Source organism: Felis catus, chromosome A2 (genome assembly GCF_018350175.1).
Source record: "Felis catus isolate Fca126 chromosome A2, F.catus_Fca126_mat1.0, whole genome shotgun sequence".
NCBI lineage: Eukaryota > Metazoa > Chordata > Mammalia > Carnivora > Felidae > Felis > Felis catus.
In genome coordinates, this window is record NC_058369.1 from 11,508,853 (window position 1) to 11,522,172 (window position 13,320).

General features: G+C 57.9%; 1 protein-coding gene and 2 long non-coding RNA genes across 11 annotated transcripts in view; 2 read left to right on the top strand and 1 right to left on the bottom strand.

Moving 5' to 3' along the window:
- Window positions 1-33: 33 nt before the first annotated feature.
- On the top strand, window positions 34-7,868 carry LOC123382505. Its single transcript, XR_006590958.1, has 3 exons — window positions 34-279; window positions 1,077-1,160; window positions 7,685-7,868. It is a non-coding gene; the product is annotated as an uncharacterized LOC123382505 (long non-coding RNA).
- Window positions 2,416-13,320, bottom strand: part of WIZ (WIZ zinc finger) — a 26,277-nt gene continuing 15,372 nt past the window's right edge. For 4 of the 9 annotated variants that reach the window (XM_023246679.2, XM_023246657.2, XM_023246663.2 and 1 more), the window contains 8 exons: window positions 12,015-12,185; window positions 10,605-11,108; window positions 9,132-9,530; window positions 7,992-8,543; window positions 6,341-6,868; window positions 5,719-6,138; window positions 5,243-5,438; window positions 2,416-4,214 (listed from right to left, as the gene is read on the bottom strand). In XM_023246679.2, the coding sequence (XP_023102447.2) occupies window positions 4,055-4,214; window positions 5,243-5,438; window positions 5,719-6,138; window positions 6,341-6,868; window positions 7,992-8,543; window positions 9,132-9,530; window positions 10,605-11,108; window positions 12,015-12,185 (2,930 nt within the window). In that variant the 3' untranslated portion in view covers window positions 2,416-4,054. The remainder of the gene's footprint in view (window positions 4,215-5,242; window positions 5,439-5,718; window positions 6,139-6,340; window positions 6,869-7,991; window positions 8,544-9,131; window positions 9,531-10,604; window positions 11,109-12,014; window positions 12,186-13,320) is intronic. The other 5 variants (XM_023246668.2, XM_045047448.1, XM_023246688.2 and 2 more) reach the window with 3 other exon arrangements.
- The window catches only part of LOC123382506, an 8,770-nt gene continuing 7,578 nt past the window's right edge, over window positions 12,129-13,320 (top strand). The window contains exon 1 of the long non-coding RNA XR_006590959.1: window positions 12,129-12,899. This is a non-coding gene — a long non-coding RNA (uncharacterized LOC123382506). The remainder of the gene's footprint in view (window positions 12,900-13,320) is intronic.

Sequence of the window (13,320 nt, forward strand, 5' to 3'; positions counted from 1 at the left end):
GCGCCGTCTACCCCAGCCCATCCTCATGCCAGAGGCTGATGGTGCTGTCGATCTGGCGAAATCCCCGCCCTCTGTTATTCTAAGCCCGCGATGATTGGCTGAGAGAGGCAGGCCAAGAGACCGAATCTTGTAGAAATCGAAGGGGCGGAGCCGTGTACTACGGGAAGACTTGAGGCCCAATCGTGGCTGGCGGAAGGAGCGCCTGTGCCCTGGAGGACCGCCAGAGGGAGCCGGAACCTCCGCGCAGCACAGTGCTCCAATCTCGGCCCAGCTACTGAGGTGCTGTGTAAACCTAGGCTGTTTCTTAATTTCTCTGGTCTTCAGCTCCAAAACGAGCACAGTAAAGCCATGCCAGAATGAAAATTACAATTAAGCCCCAAACAAGATACTGGGCATACGTTCAAACATTTGAGATAATATATGTAAAGAAATCAGTCCAGGGTGCGGAAATGTTTTGTTACTGATGGTTGCATAATGATAATAGGTACATTTATATAGCATGTTTATATTGCACATAAATATTGCATATGTAATAAGTATATCTGTTGCATATGTAATAAGTATATCTGTTGTTTATCATCTCAAATGCTCCCTCATACCTGCAAGGATCTTTTTAAAGAGTTTCCCATTTAAAAGCTGAAATTGAGGGGCACCTGGGTGGCTCAGTCAGTTAAGCGACTCTTGGTTTTGGCTCAGGTTGCGCTCTCACTGTTGGGGAGTTCAAGCCCCTTGTGGAGCCACGTGCTGACAGCATGGAGCCTGCTTGGGATTCTCTCTCTCCCTCTTTCTTTTCTCTCTACCCCTCCTAGCTCGTGCTCATGCTCTCTCAAAATAAATAAACTTTAAAAAAGTAAATATAATAAAAAATAAAAATAAATAAAACTGAGGCTTGAAATTCATGACTGGTCCAAGGTCCTTGGCACTTAAGTGTGACATCTTGAAGCACCCCCCCCCCCCGCCCGCCCAAAAAAAACTTTCTTAGTTGGTTCAGGACTTTAGAGACCCTGTAATAGTGCAGTCTGGTGCCAGCACTGTGTCCTCCGCATCCTCACTGGTTGTGTGGAATCTACTTTCAGAAACATCTCATAACTCCTACGAGATTTGACAGAGCTGCAGACACTGAAAACGGTAGTAACTACTGTTTGTGAAAACTCATTAAGGTGAGTACAAATATGGTTTATACGTGTTTTTTTCTGCTTTACTTTAAAAGTTTGTTTTAAAGTTACGAGCTCTGTTGCTGACTTCTTGGTATTAAGGAATTGTCGCTCTCGTTAGGTGTAATAATGGCAATTTTGTAAGTCCCTATCCTTAATTGAAAGACTGAAATATTAAAAGATTGATTCACATAATGACGATGGTTCACCATAATTCAGATGGTTTTGGAAAGGGAAGGAGGGTGTTGGAAGGGTTATAGCTGAAAAGACTGGTGTTGAGTTGATCACTAATAAGTGGACGAGGGTTCGTTTCAGTATTCTATTATTCTTTGGTTGGAATTCTCCATGATAAAATATTTTAATAAAGGAACTTCTCTGAAAATGGCTTATGCAGAACTTGCTGCTGTATAGGTTCAAGATACGTTGAGAAACTCTAAATATGAAGCACATAGAACTGGTTAACGTGCACTCCAGTTTGGGGGCTCATTGCAGTGTCACCATCAGAGATGCCTGCTTGTTCTCCAAATCCAAGCGAAGCCCCTCCCCCCCCCCCCCCCCCCGCCCCCAAACCTCTCCTGGATCCTACAGCTTCCTTCACAGCGCATACCAGAGCCATCATTTTACCTCCACTGGGTGATTTTGTTAACATCCTACACTCTGCCTCTGAGACAGAATGGCCTGAGAAAGTGCATGCTCAAAGTTTTCAGAAAAGATCCCTCTGTGCTAAAAGATGTGCGTGACCCTTTGGAGGACCTACATAGCCATCACTGTATGTGTGGGTGGGGAGGAACTTCCCATGTTGCTTTATAAAGTCTTGAGCCGTTTGAACTTTTTACATCCAGCTTCCTCACTTTTATATCTTTAAATCTAATTTATAAAAAGCTGAAAAGGAAAGTACCTATGGGCCAGCTCGCATCCCAAGAGAGGGCCTCCCTGCTTTCAAAGTCTTGGACATGCCCACCCACAGCGTGGGATGGACAGAAGTGGATGAGCCCTTCCTCCACCAAGCGAGATGTGTACCCTAGCCTCACAGGACCAGAAAAGGCAAGAGTGTAGGCCAAGACCACTCTGGTGGGCATGTTATCACGGCTTGTCAGCCTGTCCCTCCCAGGCAGGGACGTCGTGGGGGGCCTGGGGCAATAGGGTTGGGGGTAGAGGAAGCCTCTGCTGTCTACACCCAATGAGGTCATTCCCACTTTCCAGTCCTTGGCCGTTGAAGTGAAAATGATGAGCTGAAAAACCACATGCAATAAACAAGAAGGAGCAGCCAACAAAATCTCTTAAAATCTCAGAAATGTTCAATAAACATTTGCAGAGCGAGAAAATAAATAACATCACGAAGGAGCCAGCAGCTCCCTTCTCCCCTCGTGTGATTCGGGTTCAGGGTGCATGTGTCTCCAGGCAAGTCACATGTCTTGAAGGCAGGCTGGTCCCAGCTCTCTGAAGGCTGCCAGCAACTGTGGGCTTCTCCCTCCCCCGGCAGGTCCCCCACGCCCTCACTGGACCGCTCCTGCCCTTGGAGGGCCCTCCAGCTTCATTGCTTCTCTCCATCCTGGCTCCCTTCCTAGACCAGCTGCCCAGAGCCTTGGTTCCTCTCCTCTGCTCACAGGAGCCGCTTTGCCAGCCAGCCAGCCAGCCAGCCGGCCAGAGCCCCTCACCAACCATGCCACTGAGGGCCAACAGCTGGGAACCTGGGCTCATCCCCAGCTGGGTCTGGTCAGCTTGGCGGCCAACAGGAAAACCCAGGGCCTCCGGGAGCTCTAGGGGGAGGTGGCTCGATCCCAGCCCCGGCTGCCAGACGATGCCAGCCTGTCCACTTGACAGAAAAACACACGCTGGCCGCCTGCCCCGGGGTGTTTCCAGAAGAGAAATTTAATCTAATTTACATACTTCTAGGTACATCGATAACCAAAATGTGGCCACTGAAAAAAGTTAAAAGATCAATCAGCTCCCGGTCTCTAGCTGGCCCAGGATTGCAAAATAAAAAGATCCACGTTCCTTATTCTCTACACAAAACGCGTTTTTAAAAAAGTGAAAGGTCTAGGGAGCTATACATAGAAAGCAACAGTGAAAAGGAGGAGGGGAGTGGGGGTGGGGGAGGAGAGTCCCATCCCCACCCCCTCCTGGGCCCCAGAGCCCCCCAAGGCTCTGGGGGGCCTTGACATGGCAGGAGGCAGCTGTCAGCTCTGAGCTCTTCCAGGCTGGGAAGGCCCCTCTGGGGGGGTGGGGGGCGGCCAACAAGGATTTCCGTGGCATCATGGGCTCAGTGGGGGGCTCCCAAGCCCCAGCAGGCCCTCAGAGGGAGCGTGCCTTCCCCTGAGCAAGCACCGTGGCATGATGTGGTCGTTTGACTCAGGATCTGGGGGGCTAGGGCAAATCCTGGGTCTCACGAGGTGCGTGCGTGCGTGCACGTGTGCCTGTGTGTGCGTGCATGTATGTATGTGTGTGTCTGTGTCTGTGTGTGCGTGTGCGTGTGTGAGAGGATATTCACAGGGGCAGGAGGGAACCAGGGCAGGGGTCTTTGGGGTCTTTGCAAATGGCCACGGATGGCGAACATAGCCCCGCCTGGCTGCCAGATGCGGGGGAGCGCTGGCCTTCCTCCCCTTGACCAGATCAGCTGCCACCACAAGAGACCTGGCCTCTGCCCCTGCTGGACCAGGTGGGCGTGGGCTGAAGGAAGATGCGCTGTGTGTGGCCCCAGAGCCCTCGGGCTGGGGGAAGGGCCACTAGCTGGCTCCTGGCGCCCCGGCTGTAGTGTGCCCGGCCCCCAAGGGGTGCCGGTTTGAGGTTTTGGCTTGCTCCTTTGGAAACGGAAAAGAAAGAGGGAGGACAGGGTGGAACAGACGGAGGAGAAAGAGAAGACAGAGGTGGCACGAGAGGGAATTTGGAATGCTTCTGTGTCAGGGCGCCTCTGCCGCCGCTGTCTGTGCCTGCGGGGCCCGGGGTTCCTCGGGTGGGGGGTCCGCTTTGGAGAAATTCATCTCCAGGATGTGCCGCTGTAAGTGCCGCACCCACTCCTCCTGGATGGAGAGGGGCCCCTGGAACTCCACGTCACAGAACCTGTGGGGGAACAGAGGGGAGGCCGAAGTGCAGCCCAGCCCACGTGCCCGGGCGTCAGGCACACCCGCCACGGCTCACTGTGCACGGTGCAGGCCCAGGGCTTCAGGGAAGGGGCCCTTCACGGACGGCTTCCTCTACCCACCCCTGGATGATGGCAGGGTCCCCTACAGACCCTCATCATCTCTAGGCTCAGGGAAGTCTGCTGGCTCTGATGCTGGGAAAGGGCCATCGGGCTTCCATGGCCCCTCTGCCGTCTGACTGAAACACATGAGCTGAGAGGACAGAGACCCCAGAGCAGCAGACCCTGCCCTGCCAGGCCCCAAGACAGAAGGATGGCAGCTGGGGAAAGGGGGTCAGGCACTAACTCACACCCACCCTGCTCGGGCACCCACCTCCCCAATTCCTTATGCCTGAGGTCCCATGGGAGGCCTCTCAGAACAGGGGACCAGGACCTGAGCCTGTGATGCCATAGACTTGGGTTCGAATCTTACTTCTGACTTGGCCTATGTGGCCTGAGGCCACCTTAAGTGTCAGACCCAGTTTCCTGGCTTCTGATGGATGCCTGGACTTTGATAAAAATGAACTAAGACCTTCATCTGTCTTAATCAGACAAGCACTTGTCGAGTGCTTACCATGTGGCAGGCATAGTTCACGTGTTTCATAAATACTCAACTGTTTAAACTTCATGACAAATCTATTAGGTAGGTCTGTTGTCAACCCCATTATATACATGGGAGCATTGAGGTTTGGAGCAGGAAGCCCTTGCCCAAGGCCACTACGCTGATTAGGTGTCAGAGCCAGTTCTGGAAACCAGGTCTCGTTGGCTACAAACCTCAGGGACCCAGCCTAATGCTCTGAGGTGACGCTCTCTGTTAAGAATCCCTTAGCCTGGGTCCAGCCATGCTCTGAGGCAGTCCTTAAAGCTACATCTCCTGACTGCCACCAACCCCTGTGCTGCTCAGAGGTTCTGGGTGACTAAGCCCCAGGTGGGTGGTCTTTCTCCCCCGCTGCCCCAGGGGGCCACGTACCTGCACTTGAGGGTGTAGATGTTGCCAACAAACTTGACCAGTGATGTCTGGGGGGGCCGGGGTACCAGGGAGGGGACCGGCCGGACCCGGGGTGGGGGTTGCCGCACCTCCTCCAGCTTCTGCTGTAGATCATTGGCCTCTTCACCCCCCCGGACCGCAGAGGCATCTGGAGGGCGGGCTTGTCGGCGCTCAAATTCTGAGGCAGGGAAAGGTACGGGGAGGGACAAGACATAAGCCAGAGGGCAAGAGCCCCGGGAAGGCAGGTTCCTGCCTTCAACAAGCATGGTGTGAAGGCTGTGGGGAACTGTAGGACAGGACAGGACAGTTGGTCACTGGATGCTGCCTGGGCCTGGGGGAGGAGTGGGGAGGGGGGAAGAGTTGGGATGGTGGCCAGATGGGTGAACGGGTGAGCAACTGGGGAAGTGACTAAGGGCAGGTGCCCCTCGCCCTCAAAACCCCCTCCCACCAGCACTCACTGTTGATGTTCTGCCGCTGGTGCTCCTCAGCCTTCACAGTGCCTGGCGGGCTGGCTGCCAGAGGCCGCTCACCACTGTCAGCTGCCCGTCCAGCCTCAGGCCCTGGCTCACCCCCAGCACTGCGGCCCACCACAGCCAGGCCCCCGGGTGCCAGCCCTAGGGGCGGCCGCTTGTCACTGTCGCGGCCATGGCCAGCACTGCGGAACTTCTTGGTGAACGGGCGGCCGCCCTGGATGTAGCTGCGGTAGGCCCCCACCTTCTGGGGCCGGTGCTTGATCCACTCGCTCAGTGTCTCAATGGGTGAGCCGTTTACACACCACTCGGTCACGCCAAACTGCCGCAGGTGCGCCCGCGCGTGGCTGGCCAGGGCCTTGCGGTTTTCGAAGTAAAGGCCACACAGCTCACAGCAGGCCTCGGTGGCTGCAGGCAGAGGGGGTGCTGCTGAGCCCCAGCCCAAAGGCAACCAGAGTGCCCAGAAGGCCCTGCCCAGGTCAGGAGTCAGTCCCACCTCCCACCGGGGCCTCGCCATGGGCCCCTGCCGGGGGTCAGTGTGTGCACAGCACTGCTGGGCCCTGTGGGCCCCGGCAGGTGCCCTCCCAGGACCCTGCCACTGGCTGCTTACAGGAATGGGAAGTCTTCTCGTGGAGGGTCTTTGCCTTGAAGGGCAGTTCAGTCTGGATGTAGGTCTTGGCCTTGACCTCTGCTGGGAGGAGGCGGTCCTCCTGCAGGGGCCGCTTGGCTGCCACTGAGCCCAGGTAGCCAGTGGCTGTGGCCTTGGCACCGGTGATGGGCGCCAAGCTGAGCTCTCGAGGAACTTGGGCCGGCCCAGCTCCTGGTTTGCCTGGGCGGCCAGCCATTGGCGCCAGCGGCAGGGGGGCCTGCACAGGCCCTGGAGCAGCTGTGGGGGGCCCGTCCTCAGCCAAGGCAGGGGCCAGGTCTCCAGCGGGCGGCTCTTTCTTGATGAGGCACGGTTTGGACTTCTTCTTGAGGATCTCCCGCAGCGTGTCGATGGGCGAGCCGTTGACAGACCACTCGGTCACGCCCATCTGCCGCAGGTGGGAGCGCGCATGGCTCGACAGGCCCTTGCGGTTCTCGAAGAACTCACCGCAGAACTCACAGCGGATGTCACGTACAGGCTCTGCCCGGGACGCTGCAGGGGGTCCAGGGTGGGGGGAAGGGGAGGAGAAGGAGGGGGCGGCTGCGGCGGGAAGCCTCCAAGCTCAAGGCTAGTGTTAACTGTCCCGTCCATACAGCCCCAGACCCAAATGACCCACTCCCTCATCCACTTCCAGGGGCCCCTGTGTACATCCAGCCCTTCTGCCTGCTCTGTCACCTCAAATCCTAGCTGGCTTCAAGATGATCCCCTGTGACATCATGAAGCAGTGAGAGCAAGCGCTTCGTTGATCCTGGGCTCAGAGGCCAGCTTGGCTGTGACCCCCTTAATGTTACGCTGGGCTATGCTGGGCAAACCACTTCCCCCTCTGAGCCTCAGTTTCCTCCTTTGCAAAATGCAGATGGAAACTTCCACCTTGAGGGAGCAGTTCAAAGTACATGGCACACAGCTGGTAATGAAATGCACAGAAGCACTAAGAGAGAGAGGCCTGGGCCATCCTCACCTGCTCAGTACACGACTCCGCCAACTGGAGCAGAAAGAACACGGTGACATGCACAGTATGACTACTATATACATACCAGGCACCGTGCTGGGTGCTTTATACCACTTTGGAACTATACAGAGCTTGGACCATGCTTATCTTCATTTCCAGAAGGTCACATATTGCTAGACTGCTGAGGCCCAAGGTCACATATTGCTAGACTGCTGAGCGCTTAACTTGAACCTGACTCCGAATGTCAAGCACTTAGCAACCAGGAATGTCAGAAAGACCGTTCAGATGCCCACTCAGAGTGCCTAGACTCCTGCCGGTGGAAGACATCACGAACTGACCCCTGTCATCTTTCTCCCCAGGAATCTGGTTGGCAGACACTACCAATCAACTAAAGATGGCCCCAGAGATAAAAATCTTTTTGCCATCATCGAATGGCACAATTCTGCCTCCCCAGAGTGGATGAAAGAGCATCAAGAAGCAGCTCAGCTGGGATCTGCACAGCAAGAATGCACAGCTAACCCCTTGTCCTCCAGACCTGTGTATCCTCCCTTCTATTTCTACCGTGGGCGCTTTGGGTACCCATGAAGTGCTGGGATGAGGGTGGGGAGGGGGCCCGCAGAGACCCCTCTACCTGTTTTCACTGCCCTGCCCCGGGGTCACACTTACACAGGTTCAGGGGGGCCATGTCTTCCCGTGGTGCCGCCCAGGGACCCTCGGATGGGTGAGGCTCCCCATGAAGGGCCCCTGGCAGCATCTCCCGTTTGATCTCCACCCGCATTTGTTCAGGCTTCAGCTTCTTGGGCAGGGAGGGTGCAGCCAGGCCTGGGAACATCTTCCGGGCCGTGGGAGGAGGAGAGGCAGTAGGTGAGTGGCCTAGGGGGCTGCCTGGTGGCGGTGGCAACTTCTTGGCCAGGGGTGAGAGGTGAAGGTCTGCGGGGCTGCGGGCTTCCAGCGAGCTGCCAGGACCTCCGCTGCCCATCACCTTGGCCAGGGCTTTCGGGCTGGGCCCTGGTGGGTTAGGGGGGCCACCAGGCCGGGACTGGGTCCGTCTCTTGAGGATCTCCCGTAGTGTGTCAATGGGCGAGCCGTTGACATACCACTCGGTCACGCCCATCTGCCGCAGGTGGGAGCGTGCGTGACTCGACAGGCCCTTGCGGTTCTCGAAGAACTCACCGCAGAACTCACAGCGGATGTCTCGAGCTGGCTCTGGGCCCGAGGCTGCAGCAGGAGAAAGGAGTAATTAGCATCGTGGGCACCATCAGCATCGTCGCCTGTGGGTCTCCTGGTCGGCTGGGCATGGGCAGCAGCACGCCCACAGGCTGGGGTGGTGGTGGAGGGCAGGTGCAAGCGAGGGAACTGAGCGGGGTGGGGGCCAGACACTCAGCAGGAGCGAGGGGAGGCTCCAGAGAGCGCATGGACCCTCGGTCCTGGCAGAGAAGGATGGAACTAAGACTCCACGGCTCTGCGGGTCCCAACAAGGACAGGGGGCAAGAGGGCAGGAAGTAGCAGCCTAAGTGCCAAATGCCATCCAGACCAGGGGCAACCACGGGCACTTTCCACACCAAAAGGTAGCACCCCACCCTTGGCCTTCATTCTCAGGGAAGGTCACAGGCACGGAGGTCAAAGGCCAGGAGAAAAGGCCTAGCAGCCAACTGCCAGCAAGATCTCTGGGCAGAACCAGCCCACTGCCAAGGGCCCCTGTCTACTCCCTGCCCCAGCAGGAAAGGAGTAGGGAGGGGGCTGCGACCCCCCGGGAGGGGCTCCAGGGCCCGCAGGGAGGAGGGAGCGGCTGAAGCGAGAACCTACAGAGGTTGAGAGGAGACGGCTCCACATCAGAGGCCCAGAAAATGCCGGCGGCTGCGGCGGCCGAGAGGTCCTGCTTCCCCCAGGGGCTGGCCGTACCCGCGGCCTTCAGCTTGGCCTTCTTGGCCGGCGGTGGGGGGGGGAGCAAGGAGAGGGCCGCAGAGGTGGGAGGAGGCCGCCCCAGCTGGGCCAGGGTGCCGCGCCCGGGTGGGAGGCGGATCTGGACGCCGTCCCTCCTGATGAGCCCGTGGAGCACGTCTATGGGGGATCCCTTGGCGTCCGGGTCGCTGACGCCCAGGTGGCGCAGGTGGGCGCGGGTGTGGCTGGACAGGCCCTTGCGGGTCTCAAACCAGGCACCGCACAGCTGGCAGTCCAGCTCTCTGCCCCCGTCACTATCTAAAGCTGCGGAGACAAAACACAGGGGGGGGGTTCACGGCCGCCACCTTGGCCGGCCCTGGGGGACTGAGGCAAGAAGACCTGGTGTGATTCAAGGCTGCCCAGGCCATTCGGGGTCCAAGACTTGTGCCGCAGATTTATTTTAAGAGGTTTTGGGAAACAGAAAGTCCTGTTCCCTGCCTAGCCCTTTGGCATCAAGGTGAGTGTGGAGAGCTTAAGAACATAGGGTGGAGAGGCGTGGCCAAATTCCAGTGGTACAATCTGATGCTCCCAGGCCCTCTTCCCTGGGACCCCAGCTTTGGGAGCTGTATGGGTGCAAAGCAGGGGCCCCACCCAGCTGCCAAGCCATCATACAGCAAAGGGCAGACCTGCTCAGGGCCTTGCTCCTAAAAGCACAGCAGACAATGGAAGCAGCTTCATGAGAACATGAGGTGCCAACTGGGGTGCCCTGTTGGGCAGGGGGCTAGACCCTGGGCTCACCCTCAGACTCAAGCACCAATGTGTGGGAAGGCCTGACTTCCTAAGGGACATCACGCTAAACCTGCTCACTGCACCTGGGGTGGGGGTGGGGGTCGGGGTGAGGGTGGGGTCTTCCCAAACCCTACTTTGCCAAGCCCACAGGTAGCCCAGGAGGTGTGGCTCCACCTATGGGCACAGTTGAGGTGCCTTTGCACATGACAGCCAGGAAGATGTGAAGACAGGACCGACTACAGGACCACTTGCCTGCCTATAGGACCCAAGATCCCCCTCCTGGGAAGCCAGGCCCACAGGAGTTCTGGTTGCTTTCACTGCCCCAACCCTCAGGCTCAGAGGAGGTCAAGAGTGTCCCTGAGTGGCAAGGGTGACCCTGACAGGCTCAGCAGCCACAGTCAGGCCTCCAGGGGGAGGAACAGCAAAGTAAAGTGGGAGGCAGATGATAATATGCTGCATGGCCAGCCCAACAGGAGACACAGTGCTCTGACCAAAATTCTGACCCAATGGACCCAGGACGTAGGAGCTGCAGTCCCCATCGTCCCCACCCTGGGCTCTGCAGCCCTCCCGGTGCCAGGACCTCCCTCAGCTCCCAGGACCCGCACTCACTGAGGTTCAGGGGCCCTTCGTCCTCAGACTGGGGCCACTGTGCCTTTGGGGAGGCTGGCCGGGGGCTCAGGGACAGCTGGGGGCTCTTGTCCTCAGGATTCTTGGGCGTAGGGGAGCCCGCCAGGGCCAGTGGTGCCTTCTTGAGGAGTGGGGAGTTGGGTGGGTGGGCCAAGCCTTTGGTGGAGAAGCCGGGTGGTGACTTGATGGCCTTGTTGACAGCAGGAGCATCCAAGGGTTTGGCCAGGGCAAGCAGGCCAGGCCGGGGAGCCCCAGCTACCACCTCCTTCGGTGAGTTGGACTTCTTGGACAGGCCTGGGGGCAACCCAAGGGGTGTGTCAGGCAGGCCCTTTTGTTTCACGAGCTCGTAGAGGAGGTCAATGGGGGCACCGCTGCTCTCCGATTCGGCCACCCCCAGCTGCCGCAGGTGGGAGCGTGCGTGGCTGGACAGGCCCTTGCGTGTCTCAAAGCAGGCACCGCAGACCTCGCAGGTGGTCAGGCTCTGGGCTGGAGGGCGAGATGAAGGCCACGAGAGCTGGCTGTGAGGCCCCTTGAGCCCTGCCCTCCCACTTCTCCCCCCCACCAAGGACCCCACTCACCCAGGTTCCCCGCAAGCCTCCCTGATCCTTAAAATGACCCTAATAAGGCAGGAATCAGCCTGTCCAGTTTGCAAATAAGGAAACTGAGTCTCAGAGAGGGACGAGTTGTGCCCAAGGGCACACAGCAGGAGACAGAGCCCTCCGTGGTCCAGCCAATGGAACGCCTTTCAGATATCCAACATACCAGGGTGTCCTGGCAACAGGTGTTCACACAATTGCTGACCTGCCAGCTACACGGTTTCCAGAGCTGTCCCAGCCAGCCTCTGCAGCTCAACTCATGCCCCAGACACTGGGTTGGAGACCCCAGCCACAGTCCCTGCGGTGCCCTGCACCCTCTTCTGCAGAGCCCTTCCTTATCCCTGCCTGTCTCCTTCTCTGCCTCCCTGCTCCCCAACTTCAATGACTCCAAGGACAGGCGCCAGGTCTGTTCTGCTCCTCTCACATCCCTGGGGTCCGGCACAGTGCCTGTTACCACTCAATAATGATCTGAATGTCAACACACAGATGAGAAAATACCATGCAAAAGATCACACAGCTAACCAGGGCCAAAGTCAGCAAATGAACTGGGTCTGAGTGTGAGCTCATGAAAACCATGCTCTTTCCTTGGATGTCCCTCCCTCGCCCAGTGAGGGTACAGCTCAAGGCCGTGCATGCCCAGGGCAACAGAAGCTCGAGAGAAGACAGCTAGATCTCTCCTCAGTGTCTTGAAGCGAAGAGAAAGCTGTTGACCCCGCACTAACCCCCAGACCCGAGAGTTCCCTATGAACGTGACCAGCCTGACCAGCACCCCCACCTTGCCACCTGGGCCACTCACCCTTGAGATCTGGCAGTTCCTGCTTGCTGCCATGAGGAACCTCTGCAGCCACTTTGCTGCTCAGCCGATTGGCCACCTGCTCCAAGGGCCCAGGGACAGGCAGGCTCTTCTTGGGGAGCGGGGGGGAGCCCAAGTCCATGGCCACCATTGTGTTTTCCTCAGAACCCAAGCCTGTGAGGTTAGGAAGACAGGCTCAGCCCAGGCTGGGTGCGAGCTGTCTACCCCCGTAACACTGAGAGTGGCGGCATGGAGCCTTCTTCCTCATCCTCGGCAGCTGCTCTCACCCTGGGAGGCGACTCACCCCATGAAAACAGGGGCTCCATCCATAACCCCCAGCACCAGTAAGACCCAGGGATGTCAAGGCTGCCCACTGACAGCAGGGACTAGGAGCAGCTTCCACGCACCGGCACACAGACTGGTTGGGCAACACAGTGTAAGCAGAGACTCCCGTCCTAGGAGATCTGACAACAAATCTCTCTGGGCAGAACGTGTGCGGGGGAGCATGTCAGTCTTGGGGGCAGGTAGGTGGCAGTCAGCAGGGGAATCCAGTAAGAGAAGGCCAGGGTCAGAGGCCAGAGAAGCAACACAGAGGTGAGAAGCCAAGGACAGGAAGGAGGCTCCTCCAGAGGAGGCTCCCAGGACTTGGGAATCTGCACCAGACAAGACAGCTGGGGCTGCCGAGACAACTCAGGGCTCGGAAGTAGTCTCCTTATCACAAGCTGAGGCCTAAGTGGGGGAAGGTGAGAACGGGGAGCCTCCACCAGCAGGGATCTGAATACGGACAGGAAAAGTGGGAATCACAGAACTTTGTGGGAAGTTTCCGGGACGTCCGGCCGGCCAGGAAGCTTCCCTGAATGAGCTGTGTATGAGAAGACGGAGTGCAAGGTATGTTTTCGTGGTCTAGTTTTTCAGAGAAGGGGGCCCGAGTGGCCCGCTGAGCCCCAGGTTTAGCGTTCAGGGCATGGAGACAGCTCTGAGGATGAAGGAACTGTGCGTCAGATGGGGCTTTGAAGTCGTTCAGTGCTCTGAGCAGGAAGCCACGCAGGTCCCCTGCTCAGTCTGAGTCCTACGGAAGCAAGGAGAAGGCAGGCAGGGGAGGCCACCGGGGTACGGGACACCGAGGACTTTGTCAGAGTCGCCGGGTGGAGTGGGCGCGTCTGTCAGATAGTGTAGGGACCGTGTCTGAAGTGACTTGGAGTGGGTTTCCGCGCCGGAGGGACCGAGACTGAGGCGAGGGGCGCTCCCAGGGCTCCAAGGGGGACAGAGGACATCTGTCAGACGGGGCGAGGGTCCCACGGAGCGGCGG